The sequence below is a fragment of the Mastigoproctus giganteus genome, chromosome 4 (genome assembly GCF_048544385.1).
Source record: "Mastigoproctus giganteus isolate SK-2022 chromosome 4, ASM4854438v1, whole genome shotgun sequence".
In the NCBI taxonomy this organism is placed as follows: Eukaryota; Metazoa; Arthropoda; class Arachnida; order Uropygi; family Thelyphonidae; genus Mastigoproctus; species Mastigoproctus giganteus.
In genome coordinates this window covers 67,213,966-67,236,503 of record NC_143578.1, presented here as the reverse complement: position 1 = coordinate 67,236,503, position 22,538 = coordinate 67,213,966, and the positions used below count along the sequence as shown (strand labels likewise).

The 22,538-nt window shown below is 37.1% G+C and overlaps 1 protein-coding gene across 1 annotated transcript in view; it reads left to right on the top strand.

The window, feature by feature from the left end:
- Positions 1–22,538, top strand: part of Ipo9 (Importin 9) — a 358,080-nt gene that overhangs the window by 193,519 nt on the left and 142,023 nt on the right. Inside the window, exon 12 of the mRNA XM_090372279.1 lies at positions 9,399–9,538. Coding sequence (XP_090228405.1) covers positions 9,399–9,538 — 140 coding nt within the window. The remainder of the gene's footprint in view (positions 1–9,398; positions 9,539–22,538) is intronic.

Below are 22,538 nucleotides of genomic sequence, written 5' to 3'. Positions count from 1 at the left end.
GGGTTATGCTATTAGTTAAGAAACACAAGTCCAAGGAAGTGAAGCCAGTCGACATCGATGGACAGGGCAGTGTCGAGTCAGTTTGGTGTGACATAAGCATAGGGAACTCAAAATTGAGAGTAGGAGTGTGCTATAGGCCTAATGACTCTGATGAGTATAATAAGATATTGTACAGGGAAATAGAGTGGGCCAGTAAATCAGAGAGTCTTATAATGGGGGATTTTAATTTCCCAGATATTGACTGGAATTTGTGGGTTGGTCACTCGCACACTAGCAAGGCTTTTGTGGATTTATTGGATGATTGTTTTCTACATCAGCATGTTCATGAGGCAACAAGAGGGAGCAATACTCTTGATCTGATTATCAGTAGTGATTCTTCATGCATTAAGAATCTGCAGATAAATGAACCACTAGGTGGCAGTGATCACAGTGTGTTGAAGTGGGATTTACTCAAGGAGGTAACTACCATCAGAGGTAAAGGGAAGGGTTTTTGTTTTCGTAAAGGCGACTATGATGGTCTGAGACAGTATTTAAATTCTATACAGTGGGACCAACTGATGATGTTACCAACAGCAAACTCAAAATGGGAAGCATTCAAGGAACTAATCTTGGAGGCTACCAGGCTTTACATACCAACTAAGAAATATTGTTCAAGGTTTAGGCCTAAATGGTTGTCAGATGAACTAATGAGACAGGTGGCAGAGAAGAAAAATGCATGGGATACATACAAATTAATGTTTGACATGGAAGCCTATGATAGATATAAGTTGGTCTGTAACCAAGTCACAAAGGAGATTAGGCAGGCAAAGGCAGACTACGAAAAATCCTTGGCAAAGGATGCAAAGAAAAACAGAAAAGAGTTCTTTACATATTTAAACTCAAGAAGGAAAGGGATGAATCAGATTGGTCCACTGGATATTGATGGTCAACAGTTGAGGATCCTGCTCAGGTGGCTAACAATCTAAACGAGTATTTTGCATCTACATTCATGCATGAGGAGTTATTCAGGAAGGAGAATGATGTAGGTAAAGTAAACATTGGCAGTGTGCTGGATGATTTTGTAATAACTGAGAAGAAAGTGGAGGAGAGATTGTTGAGGATAAACATAAAAAAGGCACCTGGGGTGGATGGGATCTATCCAGTTATATTAAAGGAGGCAGTAAAGGAAGTAAGCAAACCCCTAGCCATAATTATGAGAGCTTCTTTGGACTCAGGGGAGGTACCTATAGACTGGAGATGTGCAAATGTAACCCCAATTCACAAAGGAGGATCAAAGGCTGACACAAGTAATTATAGACCTGTTAGTTTAACTTCTGTTCCAGGTAAATTAATGGAGGCACTGGTTAAAGAAGCACTGCAGGATCATCTAGACAAGAATTCAGTTATAGCTCAGACGCAGCATGGTTTTGTTAAGGGCAGGTCTTGCCTGACCAATTTGATTGGATACTATGATGTAGTCACAAAAGAACTGGATGCAGAGAATAACTTTGATATTATATATTTGGATCTTAGAAAGGCTTTTGATACTGTTGCACATGGAAGACTGCTGCACAAATTGGAGCAGTGTGGCGTTGGAGGCAAATTGCTGCTATGGATAAGGGGATGATTAAGTGGCAGAAGACAGAGAGTGGTAATCAATGGACACTGCTCAACGTGGACTAATGTTATTATTGGAGTTCCTCAGGGTTCAGTGTTGGGTCCGTTGTTGTTTTCGGTGTTTATGAATGATATTGATGATGGGATATCAAGTTTAATGTCCAAGTTTGCAGATGATACAAAGGTTGGCAGGGTTGTTAAGGACACTACTGACGCTATGCTGCTGCAACAGGATCTGGAAAGGTTGAACAGATGGGCTGAGAGGTGGCAAATGAAGTTTAACATTGACAAATGTAAAGTAGTACATATGGGAAACAGTAACCCCAGAGCAACGTATCAACTCTGCGGTACTACACTGACAGTGGTGGAGAATGAAAAGGACCTGGGGGTAATTGTGCAGGCAGATATGAAGTTCTCTGAGCAGTGCAGACGAGCTGCAAGAGTAGCTCATGGTGTCTTGTCAATGATATACAGGAACTTTTCTAGCAGGGATAAGGAGGTGATTATTCCCTTGTATAAGGCAATGGTTAGGCCACATCTTGAGTACTGTATACAGGTCTGGAGGCCTCATTTCAAGAAGGATGTAGAGCTGCTGGAACGGGTACAGAGAAGGGCAACAAGATTAGTGAATGGAACAAAGGGTTGCTCTTACGAAGAAAGGCTTAAGTTTTGCAAATTACAGAGTCTGGAGACTAGGCACCGGCGAGGTGATCTGATAGAGGTGTATAAGGCTTTGAATGGTTTGAGCATGCTCAATGCCAATGGGATTCTTCATCTTGCTCAGAATAATCACCTCAGAGGGCATAAATTCAAATTGAGGAAGGACGGATGTCGGATAGATGTGCGGAAATTTGCCTTTGGCCAGCGGGTGGTTGGTTGGTGGAACCGACTTCCATCACTTGTTGTTGAAGTTGATAGCCTAAACAAATTTAAAGCTCAACTGGACAGGTATTTCGAACGAACGGAGGGGTGAAATGGGAGTGGTGTGTTTTTTTTTTTTTTTTTTTTTTTTGTCTGATGCTGAATAAGCTTGCTTTCTTGCATCATATGCCTCTGCTAATGCTAATGCTATATATGTTATATTTTAACTACACATAGTATTTTTTAATTGTAAACAGTGTTTTGAATTGGGACTTTAATGATGTTTAATTTTTAATGGTATATTTTATTAGAATATTAAAAATTGTCATTCTACAGTTTAATATTTTCACAGTTTGGCCAATAAGTGACAGAATTTTAATGTAACCAAGAAGTCATCAACACTGAACCAAAAATTGAAAGTTGTCTTTACGAGATTGAGGAACAGACATACTCATTGTGCATGCCTCCCACTCAGAGTAGAAGGTCCGTGTATTAACTGCAACTCAGTAAGACCTTCAAGGAATGCTAAAATTATGAAAAACAGGGTAGATAATCTCCCTGTACATAGTGTGCATAGTATTAGAGTCAGGTGCATCTTGTGGTTTCCCACATCTGCGCCATATATACAATGTGAAGAAATACAGAACTACTGTAAATGCCAGAAAAGTGTTCTGTTGTTGAATACATAGTTTTGTGTTGGGTTCTGTTGGGTGTCCTGGCATTTGGCTGCAGGGCCCCCTGATGGAACCCCATGCTAGGAGGTAGCCAGGCTACCCATTATTCTCTGGCTAGTCTCTGCAGGGTCGCCTAAGCTTCCTGACAGAGACCAATGTAAAAAAAGAAGAGTTAGAGCGGGTGGGCTTTAGAGTCAAGAAAGGGGGGGGACAGGTAAAAATACCTATCCCCCTTGTACAATGTAAGACAATCCCAATCTCAACTTAAGATTATTATTATTATTTTACTTTTTTAACGTTATAAAAACAAATCTTTTCAGTGTCCCACCAACTTGGAAAACTTTGAAAATTATTAAAGTCTAATGGAAATTGGAGGGAAAATTTTAATTATGTGTCTGTTTTCAGTCATTGGTCATTGTCTTTTTGGGCCTCTTGATTTCATTTTGAAATAATGTCCTCAAACAAAAAGGCTGTAGTGTCTATTTCAAGAAAAGCATTTTGGTATTTTCTAAACTGTTGAAAATTGGATAATAAAAAAAAAACAACAAAGGAAAAGTTTAATAATGGCTAGAATTTTTTCGATCAACAGTTTAATTTATTGGGTACTCTCCTCTGAAATATAATTTTGTTAGAGCTTCCCCCTGCTCGATACCACACTAGATGATTCAGTATCCAGCTTGTTTATCAGTGAAAGCATTAAGCCAAGGATTGAGAGGAGAAATAAAAAGAATTAGACAATTTTTCTGCAGAAAAAACTATTTTTCAATTCAAGACTTCTTGAAAAATCTAAAGACTCAAGAAACTGAGAAACTAATTTTTCAGTTAAAAAGCCAGACTGGATTCCTTTTTTGTACAAGTTCTTTAAAACAAGGCTGATTTCCATGAGCTTTGGTACATTGTGAAACTTATTTTACTTTGTCCCATGGTAATTCATATGCTGAAAGCATCTTATCCATAAATAAATTCTGGTATAAAGCCTAAAAGAAGAATCTTCATTAACTTTGTCAGGTTTATGATGTTACTGTTGTGGAGTAAAGGAGATATATCAACCATTGAAGTAACAACAAACACAATCCAAAGTGTTAAAGGGTTACATGGCCAATATGAGAAAAGTCTGATGAAGAAAACAAGATTATCAAGAATGTTGAAGAAAAAGCAGAAAGGAAGTGCAAAACAAACTGAAATTTGTCCCAAACACAGAAAGAAAAAAGATGGAAGAAGCCAAAGCAGTCAGTACAAAAATAAAGACACAGTACTTGTATAAATTACTGTAAACCTGGAAAGGTTAATAAATTAATGTTCATTTAGAGAGGAAATAATCACATATCAGATCAGTACAGAAGCTTTGAGAAGTATGTAAACACACTAGAAGACGCATATTTCATCCACATAGCTAACTTATTCAATAATAGATCTTTGTAAAAGAATAAAACAAGTTTACCTCAATATGATACGTAGAACACTTACGTATGATACTTTCCAGAAATTAAAATGAAACAATTAAAAAATCAAAAATCTTACATTACAATAAGAATAATTAACAATAATTAAAAATCAATTTAACACAATTAAAAATTAAGTCAAAAAAATTAATTTAACGAAAAAAAATTGCAAAACGACTTTCCTTCCTGAAGCTGACAATGCTTTTCGACCATATGTCGTGATCACTGGAATGAAAATTACCGAATAGGGGTGAGCATGGAACTTAAATAGGGATTATTTGTCTTCACGCATACGCATAAAGGACCAAGAGTCGGAGATTAGATATGGCCGACGAACATTAACAGAATTCTCGTAATTTAATTTCGACAGTTTCTGCGATTAATAGTCTCCTATAATTACGTTGGACACTAAGTATTTTGGCCTCGTTAAATAAAAGGTGTGTTTTTCATTAATGCATGAAAGGCTAATTCTGATACTGCTGAACGAGAAGTACGAACTGAGGCCGTGTGTTGATTAACACGAAAATTCAGAGGAAACCACGTAGAACCCTGATAAGACGAGTCACAATCACTGCAAGAAATGTTGTATACTAGGTCACTTATTTGTGCTGCGAGCGAGGAAAGGACTGAGCGATTGTTCAGTATAGTGTGTAATTTCCATATTGGCCTGGCTGTAATTTTAAATTCGGTATGTTTAAAGAATCTGTTAAGTTGTTTGTGCTACTGTTCAACATATGGGACAGAAATAAAGTATTTTTTTACTTAACCCCTTCCCGGAACATTTTTTCCTGAAAATGTGCCATAACGGATCAACTTTTTTTATTTTACAGATTAAAAGTATGCATCATGCGAATACTCATTGTAGTTTTTTTTTATATAAATTTTTTAGTAGAAAATACATGGGAGTAATTAACCTATTTGGGCTATCCTGAGTTATCTTGTGTATGCCAAAAAGTGTGCAAATTATACAGATTTTTTTAATAAATTAGCTCTTGAGCTAAAAGAAAGGAACAGAAAACACTCTTCACTATTCATTATATAAATAAATTTAAAAAATCCAAGTGGAACAAACAAGCAGTAACCTCCCACCACAAGCGATAATCGTGAACTAACTATATTGTAACACGTGGTTGCTGCAAGTGGATAGGCGAGGTAAACGTCACTTACGGGCTGCAGTTTAAGAGGGCGGCAAACTATTTTTCGATGTTTTCTAATTGGTTAACGCTTATCAGTATTCAGCATTTGGGATGGCAAATTTTTACTGGCGGCACATAGGAACGCATGCTACTGTTCTGACATTGCTGTACAATATGTAAATATAAGTAAAATGAAAGCCAGTTGTCTGCTGCCAGGCATAAGAAAATCCCAAGGAATCTCAGTGTTTGTATGGCTAATGCAATATTAGCCAGATAAATGGCCGAGAAAATTTGTTTCAATCGTAAATTTGGAGATATTATTGTTTGCTTTGGATATAATTGTATCCTGAGATATTTCGTGTTGTTCCAAATAACTTTTAAAACTAAAAATGAGATATCTCAAGATAATCCATGAAGGGGTTAACTTAATTTTTTTATTTATTGTAGCAAGTGGGTAAACAGGAGTTTCCCACTTGCTACAATAGACAGAATTAGGGTACAAGCTAAGGATAGAATAAAAAAAAAAATACACCAACCAACAATAGTATCAAAAAAATACTTTATTTCTGTCCCATATGTTGAACAGTGGCACAAACAACTGGTAACAGATTCTTTAAAGATACTCAATTTAAAATTATAACTAGGCTAATACAGAAATTACACACTACTGAACAATTGCTCAGTCCTTTCCTCGTTCACAACACAAATAAAAGACCTAGTATACAACATTTCTTGCAGTGATTGTGACTCGTCTTATCAGGGTTCTATGCGGTTTTCCAACTGAATTTTCGTGTTAATCAACACGTGGCCTCAGTTCGTACTTCTCGTTCAGCAGCATTAGAATTAGTCTTTTGTGCCGTTAATGAAAAACATACTTTTTTATTTAATGAGGCCAAAATACTTAGTGTCCAATGTATGAGACTATTAATTACAGAAACTGTCAATTAAATTACATGAGAATTTTGTTAATGTTTGCCAACCATATCTATCTTCGACTCGTGGTTCTTTACGCACATGCGTGAAGACAAATAATCCCTATTTAAGTTTCGTGCTCACCCCTATTCGGTAATTTTCATTCCCATGTGATCATGACATACGGTTGAAAAGCATTGTCAGCTTCAGGAAAGAAAATCGTTTTGCAAATTTTTTGGTTAAATTAATTTTTTGACTTAGTTTTTAATTATGTTAAATTGGTTTCTATTGTGTTCATTTGATTTTTAATTATTGTTAATTATTTCTTACTGTAATGAACATTTTTGATTTTTAAATTGTTTTCGTTTTAATTTCTGGAGAGTATCATATGTAAGTGTTCTATGTATCATATTGAGGTAAACTTCTCATATTCTTTTACAAATATTGATATCAACATAGAACGTATTGAGCATTATAGCTCTGGTTCATACTATCAAATAATATATCTTATAACTGCATTGTTAAGACTAGTGTTGGAAGTCTGAGTAAAAAGATAGTTGAAGTGCTGTATGGAAGTTAATTTTTGCTAAAAAAAAAAAAAAATAAAATAATAATAATAAAAAAATAAACTTGAAATTTGCAGTTGATGAATATTGCAATAGAATATGAAATATTTGTTATTTCATATTCTAAATATACTAATGTAGTAGACCCTGTTCACTCTAACATTAATCCTAACATAAACTAATACACATTATTGTGTAAATTGGTCAATGGCTAAGCAATACAATTTACTCAATGACATGTATTTATGTCAGGATTAAAGTTAGAGTGAACAGAGTGTAGTTATCATTTTTTTTTTTTTTTTTTATTATTTTTATTACATAAGTAAAGGGTGCTATACAGAAAAACAACTTGAGTAACTATTTTTCATTGGACTATCAAGTAGATTGTCCAATGGAAAATATTTGTACTGTATTATTAAAACAATAAAAAACTACAATAAACTGTTAACATATTTCAAACTAAATTTTAGAAAGTAAAGGTGAGGTTGATATACAAAGGGAAATAGAGGAGGACATTGCAAGTTTTTATTTATTTGGCAGTTTTCTAAAAAAGAATTAAGGACTCTAGAAAACTCAGAAAAATAATTTTCTAAAGTTATGTTGGAAACCCTATCTTTGTCATTCTCTAAAAAATCACATCTTATCAAGAATAACTTGGCAATAATGGCTGATGAATAGAATTACAAGTATAAAAACATTGATTTACTACAGATAAACTGAAAAAGTTAAAACAAAAAGAAATGATGTGGCATAGGCCAAGAAACTTAACTAACCAGGCTCTTCAGCAGCACTGAGCTAAGTAGCTGCATAGTTGTATCAGGAATGTCTTCCACATCACTCCACTTTTGCAAGCATTGACATTTGTCTCCTCGAGCACAGTTTATCAGAGGTAAACATATATTGTGCAAGAAAGCCAAGAAATACACCAGTTTTGGAGAAAGACATTTTGAACTTGGTTGATGCTGACCCCCCCCCCTTCCTTGAGCATTTGCACATTCACAGAAAATATCGGGCCAGTCGTTTGCTTGTATGCCAAGTGCTACATGAGCAGCAGCTTCACCCATTTCCATTTCCTCTGCAGAAGGTGCAAGATTTGAATGCAGATGACAATTCACTCTGTGTAGCTTTCTGTCAGTGGTACCTCCAGCATACTGCTGTGGAAGTCATCTATCATCATCATATAATTCATTAATATAGTCACATTTACAAGGCCGACCGGGCTAGCCAGGTGGGTAAAGTGCCTGCCTGGCAACCCAAAGGTTGTGGGTTCGAATCCCACCTCGGCCTTGGATCAAAGTACTGCAAAAACCTTGGGAGGTGCATTATGGCCACAGAAGCCGATGCGCCAACAACTACCAAAAAAAAAAAAAAAATTTTACAAGCCATGACATGACATATAGCTGCCCTGCCAAGTGCCCTGTTTCCATGATCTTTGGCATAATTTAACACTTTCAATTTGATGCCAACAGTGTTTGAAACCTCTTTTACCTTATACCCATTTCAGTACCACAAATTTATAATAAATTGAAACTATTGTACAGTGTGAAACACAAACATGGGCTACTAAAGATCTTTTTCCCTCTCCACTAGTGACTCATTGATTTATAGAAGGGATTACTGATTCCTGAAGGTAATGGACATGGTCAATCAAATTATTACCAATACTGATAATTTGGACTGGTTGCACTCCTTATTGTGATACATATAAATTTCAGTGTGAAGGACAAAGTTGGGCTAGTTGCTGTTGCATTTTGTATATGTAGTAATTCACTGTAATCCTTGTCAGAAAAAGATTCTAGAAGTAAGGTTTATTGTTTATTCCTTTTTTTTTTTTTTTTCGTGGAAATAAAGAACAAGTTCTTTATTTTCACAAAACATTCTTTTCAAGAATAAGTTGCATTGTAAACTTCATAAAAACTTATAAGGATTGTTGGATCATTGTATATAATTGGGAAATTCAGTGTCAGTTGGGGTATACACAATTGGAATTATTATATCATGATAAAATTGTATTTCTTATAACTTGCATTTCCTATCATTTTTGAAGGCTAATTATATTGCACATTTAAGTGCTGTGCTTAAATGATTAATCACTATATGTACATAAAACTATGAGGAAAGCTGGTATGTGATTTAACAATGAACAACCATTGAATTTTTTCCCTTGGTTTTTATTAATAACTAAATATCCATTTTATCCTTTTTTGGTAGGTGGAAAATACACGAATCCTGTATGTTAGCTCTCGGAAGTGTTGAAGATTTAATTGTTGAGCAAATTCATAGCAATAACTTGCACTTTGATCTTGTTGGCTTCCTGCAGTCAGTGGTATTGACAGATCTGAATTCATGTGGTATGTAAGAGATTAAATTTATCACCTCTCTTATGTGCTGTTAGTTGTTTCATTTTTAACTTGTGTGTGTGTGTGTTATGAAAACCCCAAGCACAACAGGTATTATAATCTATAGTACTTAGTAGCATGCGTGATTGAAGGTTCAGAAGATGAAAGAAGATACTTATTGACATTAGACTTGAATTTCTGTAGATTGTAATTTTCAGGAAATCATATGAAGGAGGGTTGTTCCAGAAAATGCAATATGAATGAATAAATCAGGAAGAAGAAAAGTTGGATCTGTGAGCTTTAAGTAGGACAGTAAAAGGATGCTGACTGATTGCAGCACATGTTTGGACTGCTTTGGAAGAAAGCAGAAATTATAGAAGCCAATTCAGAAAAACAGTGCCCATGGAAGTATCCATAGAAAAGGCATGCAGCAGAAATAGAACATCTGTGAGACCCTTAGAGATGGGTAATTAATTAAGCTAACTGCTCTCTTTTGAATGGAATCTAGAAGCCTGAGAGAGGTTTTGGGGAAACCAACCCACATGTGGGAACAATATTCATTGATAAAATGGATTTGCAGTTTATACAGAATGAACAGCTCTTAGGAATAAAAGTAATGCCAAGAGTGAAAGAGAACCCTCAGTTTTTTAGATGCAGAGGAAGCAATATTTTTGATGTGCTTATGCCTATGCAAGGTCACAGAGAGGCATATGATCTTGTCTAGAAATCAGTATGTTTGAAGGTAAGAATAGTAGTAGAAAAATCCTTTTTGTTTCAAGATATAAGACAAGACTGAGTTTTAGGAGGATAGATATCAGCTAAGTTAACTTTGCTCCACTGGAAAATTACCTGGATATCAGCATTTAAGGAGTTTGTAGTGGATATTGGAGAAGTTGAAGCTGTTTGTGCAGGGTAAGTTTTCTCAAACTTGAAAGTGGAATGCTGCAATGCAATGTGCTATCATCAGCACAGCTATGGATACAATTTCCATTCAATGAAAGATGGTCATGAATATACAAGGCGAAAAGGGCAGGAGAAAGAACTGAACGTTGGGAACACGTGCAATAGTGAAAAAGATAGAAGAGCCATCTACCATCATCACAGTGAGCGGTCAGAGATAAAACTCAATTACAAAAACCAGTGGCAGATCATAAGACAGAACCTTATTTAGAAGACCCTTATGCCAGACATCATCAAAGACCTTTGAAATGTCAAGAGAAACTGCTGGAGTTTCACCAAAACTTTCTAATCCTTCATGCTGTCACAGATATTCTCTTGGGTATGTCAAGCTGGGCTTGCTACCTGGAAGTTTAAAACACTAATGGAACTGATAGCCAGGCAACACTCAAGTCAAGTGGATCTAATTTTAGCAAAGTCCATCTGGTCTGTGACAGCCAAATCCTCTGCTTGCACTTTCATGATGGTGGGACTGTTAGTAACCCTGGGTATAATCCCAATGTGCAAGTACTGAAATATGGCATCTAATATACTGGAGGAGGCCACCCAAGTGCAAACCAGCGTAAGCAGAGGTTGAGGTGTGGCACCCACACAAACATGGAGGAATGCCACCCCTCTGTATTACCAGGCTGCACTAGGTGACTCTCAACCGGCGCAATACCCCCCCCCCCATCTCTTCCATCTTGCATTACGATTGATGTCTTTTTTAGTAGTAGTAGAGGCATGTGATGGAAGAAAGCAAGCTTATGTAGCATCAGCCAAAAAAAAAAAAAAAAAAAAAAATTTCACACATCCATTCCCTCCTAAAGTTTGTCCAGTTTCTTCTTGATTTTATTTAAGCTATCAGCTTCCACAATAACAAATGGAAGTTTGTTTCAGCAATCAACTACCCTCTGGCTAAAGGCAAATTTCTGCACATCTATTCTATAACTGTCTTTTCCTCAATTTGAATTTATAACCGTGAACATTATATCTTAATCAGTAAGAAAAGCCTAGTAGCTTCCACGATTAATTCCTTGAATGCTTCCCATTTAGAATTTGCCACTGGTAATATCATCAGTTAGTCCCACTGTATACAATTCAAAAAATGTAGTCATCTTTATGAAAGCAAAAACCCTTCCCTTTACCCATGATGGTAGTAATATCTTTAAGTAAATCTCACATCAGTACAATGTGATCACTGCCACCCAGTGGTTCCTTTACCTGCAAATTCTTAATGCACAAATAACTGCTGATAACCAGATAAACTCTCTTTGGTTGCCTCTCGAACACACTGCTGCAGAAAACAATCATCCAATAAATGCACAAAGGTCTTGCCACTGTGCGAGTGACCAATCCACAAGTTCCAGTCAATATCTAGGATGTTAAAATACCCCATTATAACTCAATCTGATTTAATTGCACATTCTATTTCTCTGTACAATTGTTCATTGTACTCATTAGTCATTAGGCCTATAACACACTCCTACTCTCTCATTTTTGCTTTTGCAGTGCTTATGTCACACTAAACTGGCTCAACATTGCACTGTTTCTATGTCAACTGGATGCACTTCCTTAGATTTTGTGTTTCTTAACTTACAGCATAATCCCTCCTCCCTTCCTGTCCTATCTATCCTTTCTGAACACATTATGCTCCCCAAATTCCAATTCTATACTGCCTATATCTGTGTGACACCACATCTTTGATATCCCATCAGTTTTTTTAATGTCTTGACCAGCACTTCAAATCATCAAATTTATTTACTATACTCCTAGCAACGGTGTACATGCAAGTATACACGCACCTGTTCTTACTCTTAGTTACCATAACACAGCCCATATATTTAGTTTTTCCATGATGACTCCCACCAGTCCCTGTACCCCACCCTACAGTCTGCTACACATTCTAATAGAAGCAGGGCAAGACTCACTTTCACCTCTGCCTGCAGATTCTGTTAGTCTTTTAGTCTGTGAATCTGCCCCAAGCTAACAGTTTTCTGACCCACCTAACACCGCCTCGATAGCATCAGCAAACACTCTAGGACCCTTTATATTTAAGTGTTCCTATCCCTTTAGAAACAGTCTCTCCTGTTAACAAGCCCAGACCATGCTGAGAAAAATTCCACCCCATGAGCCTTGCAAAATCTCTCCAAGGCTCACTTGATTGACAAGGCTCTCATCATGTACTCCCTTCTATTGTGTCTTTGGGCTGAATTGCAGACACTTTCAAATTTAATCCCAACTCACAACTTTTTTTCAACATTGACATGTACTTGTTAAATAAATCTGCAGATCTCCTACTCTTAATGTCCTTAGTGCCAACATGTACTACAATATCACTCTTTGTGCCCTTAAAAAAATATCTGCTCTACAACATCATCGACTTTTGCCCCTGGTAGACATACCCTGGTCCTATTCCATCTATCATTTTTACACAATATATTAGCCGTCTTCCTCACAATGGAGACACTAACAATAACTAGCTCCTGTACGACCAGTGCATTCTGCTATGGAGATTGCCGTTGTGTTGCCTAATGCACAAGAGTGAACTCTGATATTGAATTGGGCAGCTATGGGCTTCATGAGTACCCCCACTTTAATACCTTCGAGGGCATCTACCAGACTCTTAAAGCTCTAATAGGTGCCCATCAGAACACTGAGCTAGATCATATCCCGTTCCAGAAAGGTCCGCAAATATTTCACAAGTCCCACATTGTTTTTGGCTGTGATGTGTTGGACAATCGACCTCCTCGGTTCTACCCTGAGCCACAGCACTCCTGCTGCTTTGTGCCCGTTGCTTTGGTGCTCTAGTCTGCGGCATGATATCCAATTGAATACTATTGATTAACAATGAAAATCAACAAGCTTAATCAATTTAATTAATTAATTATCAATACTACACTATCTAATAGATTCCTGCTGGCAGCAATATGTATTGCGCTGTCTAGTTTTATGTTAGAGCTACCTGTTTACCATAATTAAATTTGAATTCCCTATCACTCACTCTATATTATAACAATGGCAACAAGATTCAAACAAAAGAATGGTTTTACATATATTAAGTAGTAACCTACAACATCTCTATCTAAATTAAAAATAAAAATAACAAGCTTATTATAAAGTGCGATATAATATGGCAATTAAATAAATAAAAACTTATGAGAAAAAGAACACAAACCATAAATTAAGTTACAGTTAAGTTTCAACCCTAGTTTCAATCATTTTTATTCTTACTTATTTAATTATTATGCATTAGTATTAAATTTATATTACACACCATTGCATCTTCTCCACCCGGTGGGTGAAAAAAAAAAAAATGAGTGAGTGAAGAAGAAAAAAAATAAATAATAAATACATATATACGGTATATATAGTCTAACAGAAAAAAAAAAAAAATATATATATATATATATATTATAATATATAAGAAAAAAGTATAAAAATAGAATGCAAGTAGAGTGACAATGCAGATTATCAATGAAGTAAATGTCTCTCTCCCACTTCCCACTGTCAGTGAACATATCCTACCCCCAGAGCAGGATGGACAGTTGTACCATCCTACTGGAATTGGTACAACACGCCATTTGGCGATCTGAACTGGGTACTCAAACCCAGTTCCCTTTAAAACCCAGGTTTTAAAAGGTTTTTAAATCCTTTAAAAACCTTTTTAAACTGAGAGGGAGATGAGTCTCTGTCTCCTCCCTTCCCACCTCCGCCATTCTTCGCCTGGTGGGGCTCGTCCCCGCTGACCTCTTTGGGGGTGCCTACTCTATCATCCCCATTCTTCTACCTGTTTCCCCCCCCCCACTCTAACTAAACTGACTGATTATGACCCCCTTAACAATGCCGCCAAATTCTAATCAGCGTCTAAATTCAATAGCTGTCTCAAATTTCTTTTGGCCTTTCCAAATTCTAGTGTTCGACCCCCCCCTTATTTTTATTTTTATTTTATAAATAGGCCTTGTTACTGAAATCCTTGGAAATTAGGTGGCAGGGCCTGCCAGAATACTTAAATAATCTACTGGGTGCCTGACCTGCCTCCTTGTGGCAAAGTGTGGGCTACGGTGGGCCCAATAGGTCCCAACAGCTAAATGGTCAGAGAAACAACAGAACATAACACTACACAACATTCCACTCCCCACACACTTTTTAAATCTCTGGCCTCCACAGAGTTCTGCATCACAAAAACTGAGTATACAATGCGAAGATGGGGGGGGGAACCCCTGGTGTCATCAGACAATTAACACACTTTATACTTTACTTGTACTCCATTCAATGCCTTCTGTGGTTTTCCATCAAAAGGATGTCAGAGGATTTTGAACAATCTCGATGCTAAGAAAGCTCCAGGTCCTGATGGTATTTCTGCACTTGTTCTCAAAACCTGTGCTCCTGAGCTTACTCCAGTTCTGTGCCACCCTGTTTTTCACTTTCTTATTCCACTGGTATTATCCTTTCTGTTTGGAAATTTGTTCATATCCAGCCAGTTTATAAAAAGGGTGACAAATCCCTCCCATCCAATTACTGTCCCATTGCACTTACTTCTACTTTTTCTTAATGGAGAAATCCAGTGCTTTTTTTTTTGTAAAAAAAAAATAGGTGCCAGTACTCATTCTTTGCTATCAGGAAAAATTGAAAAAAAGATATGAAAAGTACTCATTTTTTCCCCTGATATTGTTACTTTAGTAGTAATGTTTTTAGAATAAGAACAAGAAATTAAGTATATTAACACAGTTTATTAAGCATTAATTTATTATTCAAGTATATAAAAAAAATAAGTAAAATGTGAGTAAAATAAGTAAAAATAATTTCATTATAAAGTTTCATAATGCTGACTTCTTTTCCTCCTCTTTGTGTGTCGGTTGCTGAATGACGTTTACGAAGCAGCCACGAATCGACATATTTCACTGGATCGCAGCAGGTCAGTGGAGGGCCTACAGTTTTAAGAACCAATAGTGAAGAAACTGTTTTTGTCATTGACAAAGCACTGGTTGGGCTGGCGATCAGATTCATATGTGAAAATTCTCATTCACATTCACTCAGTGAAATTGGTATTGTGCTCAGAGCGTTCATCAAATGCTTCAATTCTTTGGAAACCTTCTTATCAATTAGGTATCCACGAATTGTATTTAACTCTGTTTGAAAATTTTCTAACTTCATTTTCACCAAATGCCAACAATTCATGTTTAGAAGGATTAATACCTACATTGTCCTACTCTCGTCATTGGTATTGTCATTAGTTCTTAAATTTAAATTTTTTCTTTTTTTGAAACTGTCCAAAATATTGGTGTCATTTGGATATTCGGGTACTGTGACCATGTAAACAGAGATAGGGAAAATTTTCGGAAAAATGTGGATAATGCGCTTCCACAGATGATTATTTGTCGGGGTAAGAGAAAATCACTTTTCTAATTCTCGAACGGGGCGCTTACAGTTGATTCATAGCGGTGTCCAACCTACGACCCGCGAGGAAAGTGAACCAAAACAGCATTTAAAATTTTGTGAATTATCAAATTATCAAAAACATTTTCTAATTAAATGTTTTGTTCAGTAAATGTAATTGTTTATTGTACTTAATAAAATTTTTGAATATGCCCCCCCCCACGGGAAAAGAATGGACACCACTGCAGTTGAAGGTGGGCCAGAGCCCATTGGGAATAACCTTGATCTGCTTACTCTTGACTAGCGCGACTCCTCCGTATGTGGGACAGGCGGTCGGATAGGTTTTACCAGGTACCACTAAGTTATCTAAGTTATACAATACTAATCCCTTTAGCTCTCTCAATTCACGCAGCAGTAGCACTAAATGCCTAAATTGCTTGAAGGCCAGAAATGCGAACAGGGCGTACCGAGTTAATTCTCCCGTAATCCGTTCGCTATATGAAAATTTTCATCCCTCAATGGAAATTATTTTAAATGTAACTTCCAAGGGGAATTCAAAATAATTAAACAGTGGTCCCACTGAGTAATTTAGAATTATAAAAATGGTTATACAGTTTTATATAGAAAATATCTTAACAATAGACTGTAAAAAATGCAAATTTAGTAAAATCATTTTAAGCTTATTTGAATAGTAGGTAAACGTGAAAAAATTTATGGAATATTATAAATTTCGAAGTACATTGCATCCAAATGTCACGCAGCACCATTGCATACCATCCCAAAAAAAACACTGGAGAAATCTTATTAGCTTCCAACTCTAGAGCTATCTAGAACACTTCCATTTGATCAGTGATCACAAGTATGGATTCCATCAATTTCGATCCATTGGTGATATACAGGAACTCCCCGACTTACATAAGGGTTGTGTTCCACGGAACGCTACGTAAGTCGGATTTGACGTAAGTTGGAATTTCTCCCTTGCTTGTGCAGCACTCGCAACTGTGCATTCAATTTTTTATCATGTGCAGGAAAAATTACAAAAGCACGCAATTTTAAAAAATTTCAAAATTATAAAATTACAAAAAAAGAGGGCAGGCATAATTGGCAGTAAATCTACCTCTCGAGCATCGTTGCCATAATCAACGTCTCAGATAAGTACGCTGCTACAGAGGTAGAGGGCTGTGGAGATTTAGAAGGGGTTGGCCACTCAACCTTATGAAAAAACATATTAATGGATGACTGAAGGTGGCTTTTTTCTTTTCATCATAGATTTCTTTGTAGCAAGCAAGCATATCATTCACTCCTCTGTTAACTTTTAAGAATCGTTTCCATCTTCTCAAACTTTCACCATTGCCATCTCTCCGGTGATGAAGCATCTCAGCTCCTCATTTGGTTCATGTTGAGCTTCATCAGCATTTTCTTTCACTATCGTTGCCTACAAGTCAATAAGTTCTTCATTAGACAATTCCTTCTCTTCTTACTCTATTAACTCCTCCCAGTCTTTGGCATCAACCTCCAACTGAAGTAGCTCTGCAACCTTTACAATCTTATCTGTAACCTCTTCGTATGATTCCACTTTTTCAAATCCTTCAAAGCCTTTTATGTACCGTGGGCATATTTTCTTCCATGCACCATTTAAACAACATTTAGCAATTTCCACTGAGACCTTATTAATGTTTAAGATGGCATGATAAATATTGTAAGATTTCTAAAGGTTTCTTAACACACAATTTTTCTCGTCTACTGCAGACAATACGTGAGCAAACGTTGTGCATAAATAGTATGCTTTTAAATTCTAAATAACACCCTGATCCATATACGTCGGATGAGTGAAGTCGTGCTTTATCGATAGAAATATGACTCTCGTGTGCGAATTGAAATCATCTAGATGCACAGGATGTCCAGCAGTTTTATCTAATAGAAGCAAAATCTTGCAAGGAACGTCGTTGTCTTTACAATAATTTTAAACCTCAGAAATGAAGCAGCATTGAAACCAATCCTCAAAGAGAGATATTGTTATCCATGCTCTCTGGTTTGATCCAAAATGCATGGGTAGGGTGGCTTTATTGATGCCCTTAAATGCACAAGCAGTGGTTTTAATCTGTAATCTCCTGCTGCATTAGCCCCAAGCAAGAGCGTGGCAGTGCTGCTCTCCAGGTAATTCTCCAATGAGACAATAACTTAATTGGTTTCAATCCTTCTAATACTCTGTCCTCTCTTATATCTTGCAAAAAGAAGTCTCTTGCTTCTATGATTATTTTCAACGACACTGATTTCTAGACAAGCTTACATTTCTCAATTGGAGATTATCCTGAATTTTAATCTCTCTTGGCATAACAGAGCCAAGAGAGGGTGCTGATTCTCTTTAAAAATTACAGCTATGAATTACAGGCTCCGAAAAAGCAATAAGTGTTTGCTGTTTTATTTACCTAATTGTTATTTTATATTGTACTTTATAAGTAGCCCTATAGTTCTAGTTATTCTGGTTATTTTTAATTTAGATGAGTTTTTGTAGATTACTATTTAATATACGTAAAACCGTTGTTTTGTTCGAATCTTGCAGCCATTGTTTTTGTATAGAGTGGTAGGGAATTCAAATTTTTAATTGTGGTAACTAGGTAGCTTTTACGTAAAATTATATAGCGTAATACGCATCACTGCATTTAGGGTTCTATTAGATAGTGTAGTATTGACAATTAATTAATTAAATTTATTGATCTTATTAATTTTGAAATATCATGCCCCAGACTAGAGTAGCAAATCAACAGGCACAAAGTGGCAGGACTGCTGTGACTCGGGAGGAAACTGAGGGGAGGGCAATTCTCCAACGCATCACAGCCTAAAAAAAATATGCAACTTGTGAAATGTTTGCCGAACTCTCTGAAACAGAACGTGATCTAACCAAGGAGGATGTCTTTGTGTGTGCCAGGTGCAGAGAGTGTCTAGAAATTAGGCGTCAACTCAGCGTTCTAATGGGCATCTATGAGAGCTTGCGGTGTAGGATAGATGCCCTAGAAGAAATTAATACGTGGGCCCCATCAAGCTCTCAGCTGTCCAACTCAATGCCAGAGCTCAGTGTTGGGCATCAGGCAACACAGCAGCAATCTCAAAGGCAGAATGCGCTGGTCCCAAAGGAACTAATTATTGTTGGTGACTCTATTGTCAAGGAGACGGGTAATATATTGTGTAAAAAGGATAGATGGAATAGGACCAGGGTCTTACATGGGGTATATCTGCCAGGGGCAAAAGTCGATGATGTTGTGAAACATATATCTTTTAAGGGCACAAAGGGTGATATTGTTGAACATGTTGGCACCAATAACATTAAGAGTAGGAGATCTTCTCCAGATTTACTTAACAAATAAAAGTCAATGTTGCAAAAAAAGTTGAGTTAGGGTTGAATTTGAAACTGTCTACAATTCTGCCCAGACACAACAGAAGGGAGTATATGATGTGACCCTTGTCAATCAATTTGGCACTGGAGGGAATGTGCAAGGCTCATGGGGTAGAATTTTTTTCAGCGTGATCTGTGCTTGTTAACAGGAGAGACAGCTTCTACAGGGATGGATACACTTAAATAGAAAGGGTGCAAGAACATTTGCTGATACTATCGAGGTAGTGTTAGGTGGGTCGGAAAACTGCTGTCTTGGGGGGGGATTCACAGACTAAAACGTTAAAAGTAGCCGCAGGCAGAGGTGAAGGTGATTCTTGCACTACTTCTATTAGAGTAAGCAGCAGCCTGGAGCGAGGGGTGCTGGTGTTTCAGGGACTGATGGCAGTCATCGTGAAACAGGTGGGTATATGGGATGTGTTAGAGTAAATAAGAATAGGTGCATGTATATCAGTGCTAGAAGTATAGTAAATAAATTTAATGAATTTGAAGTGTTGGTCAAGACACGAAGGTGGATATTGTTGGGTTATCAGAGACGCTGTGTCACACAGATATTAGAAATGCAGAATTGGAATTTGGGGAGTACAATGTGTACAGAATGGATGAACAGGATAGGAACGGAGCAGGGGTTATGCTGTTAATTAAGAAAAACATAAAATCGAAAGAAGTGCATCCAGTTGATATAGATGGACAGTGCACTGTTGAGTCAGATTGGTGTGACATGAGCACCGTGAAAGCAAAAATAAGAGTAGGAGTGTGTTATAGGCCTAATGACTCGAATGATTACAACGAACAATTGTACAATGAAATAGAGTGGGTTAGTAAACCACAATGTCTTATAATGAAGGTTTTTATCTTCCCAGATATTGACTGGAACTTGTGGGCTGGTCACACGCACATTAATAAGACTTTTGTGGATTTATTAGATTGTTTTCTGCAGCAGCATGTTCGAGAGGCAACCAGAGAGGGTAATACTCTTGATCTGGTTATCAGCAGTGATCATTCATGTATTAAGAATTTGGAGATAAAGAAACCTCTAGATGGCAGTGATCACAAGTGTACTGATGTGGAATTTACTTAGATATAATTGCCATCAGGGTTAAAGGAAAGGGTTTTTTCTTCCATAAAGGTGAATACAGTGGGACCACTGATGATGTTATCAACAGCAAATTCAAAGTGGGAATCTTACAAGGAATTAATTGTGGAAGCCACTAAACGTTTCATACCTATTAAGAAATATTGTTCAAGGTTTGGGCCTAAATGGTTGTCAAATGAACTAATGAGACTCGTAGCTGAGAAGAAAAATGCATGGGATGCATATAAATTATCAGGCGACACAGAATCCTATGCCAGATATAACCTAATCTGTAATCAAGTCACAAAGGAGGTTAGGCAGGCGAAGGCAGATTACGAGAAATCTTTGGAAAAGGATGCTAAGAAAAACAGCAAGAATTTCTTTACTTTTATAAACTCTAAAAGGAAGGGGATGAATCAGATTGGTCCACTTGATATCGATGGTTCAACTGTTGATGATCCTGCTCAGATAGCAAACAAACTGAATGAGTATTTTGCATCTACGTTCACACACACACACACGCACACTATAAAATGCCAGAAGGTAATGATTTTGTAATAACTGAGAGCAAAGTGGAGGATAAATCGTTGAAGTTAAAGGAAGGCACCTATCCAGTTATATAATGGGATCTATCCAGTTATATTAAAGGAGGCGGCAAAGGAAGTAAGCAAACCATTAGCCATAATTATGAGAGCATCTCTGGACTCGTGGGAGGTCCCCACGGACTGGAGATGTGCAACCGTATCCCCAATTCACAAAGGGGGATCGAAGGGTGACACGAGTAATTACCGACCAGTTAGTTTAACTTCTGTTCCACGTAAAATAATGGAGTCACTGGTTAAAGATGCCTTGCAGGATCATCTAGACAAGACTGCAGCAATAATTCAGACACAACATGCGTTTATTAAGGGAAAGTCTTGTCTGAAAAATTGGATTGGATACTACGATGTGGTTACAAAGGAACTGGATGCAAAAAATAATTTTGATATCATACACTTGAATTTCAGGAAAGCTTTTGACACTGTTGCATATGGAGGACTACTGTACAAATTGGAGCAGAATGGTATTAAGGGTAAGTTGCTAGAATGGATAAAAGAATGGTTGAGTAGGAGAAGACAGAGGGTGATAATTAGTGAGCGCTGGTCTTTGTGGACTAATGTTATTAGTGGAGTCCTACGGGGTTCGGTGTTGGGCCCCCTGTTGTTTTGTATATTTATCAATGATATTGATGACGGTATATCAGGCTTAGTGTCAAAGTTTGCAGATGATAGAAAGGTTGGCAGGGTTGTTAATGACGGTAATGGCAGTGTGCTACTGCAACAGGAACTAGAAAATTTGGGAAGATGGGCTGAGAAGTGGCAACTGAAGTTTAACATTGACAAATGCAAAGTACTGCATATGGGTAGAAGTAACCCCAGAGGAACGTATCAACTGTGTGGTACTACACTTAGGGTGGTAGAAAATGAAAAAGACCTGGGAGTAATTGTGCAGTCAGGTATGAAGTTTTCTGATCAATGCAGACAGGCAGCAAGAGCAGGTCATGGGGTTTTGTGAATGATATACAGGAATATACAGGGGAAAAGGAGGTGATTGTCCCTCTGTATAAGGCAATGGTGAGGCCACCCCTTGAGTACTGAATGCAGGTCTGGAGGCCTCATTTTAGGAAGGATTTAGGTTTGCTTGAGTGTGTTCAGAGAAGGGCAACAAGATTGGTGAGGGGAATGAAGGGACCCCCTCTTACCAAGAGAGGCTTAAATGCTGCAAATTGCAGCGACTGGAGACTAGGCACCTGCGAGGTGATTTTATTGAGTTGTATAATGCCTTGAATGGGTTGAGCACACTGAATTCTTTTGGGATTCTTCCACTTGTTCAGATTACGAACCTAAGGGGGCATAAATTCAAATTGAGGAAAGACAGTTGTAGAATAGATGTGTGGAAATTTGCCTTTAGTCAGCGGGCGGTTAATTGATGGAACAAACTTCCATCTGTCGTTGTGGAAGTTGATATGTTAAATAAATTTTAGGAGGAACTGAACAAACATTTAGAGTGAATAGTTGTGTGAGTTTTTTTTTTTTTTTTTGGCTGATGCTACTTAAGCTCATACGCTTGCTTTCTCGCATCAAATGCCATGATTACTACTACTATAAGCACATCACAAATATTGCTTTTTATGTTAGTGATCAACTTCAATTTTCTGTGGCTGTACACTGGCACTTGCATAATGTATTCAC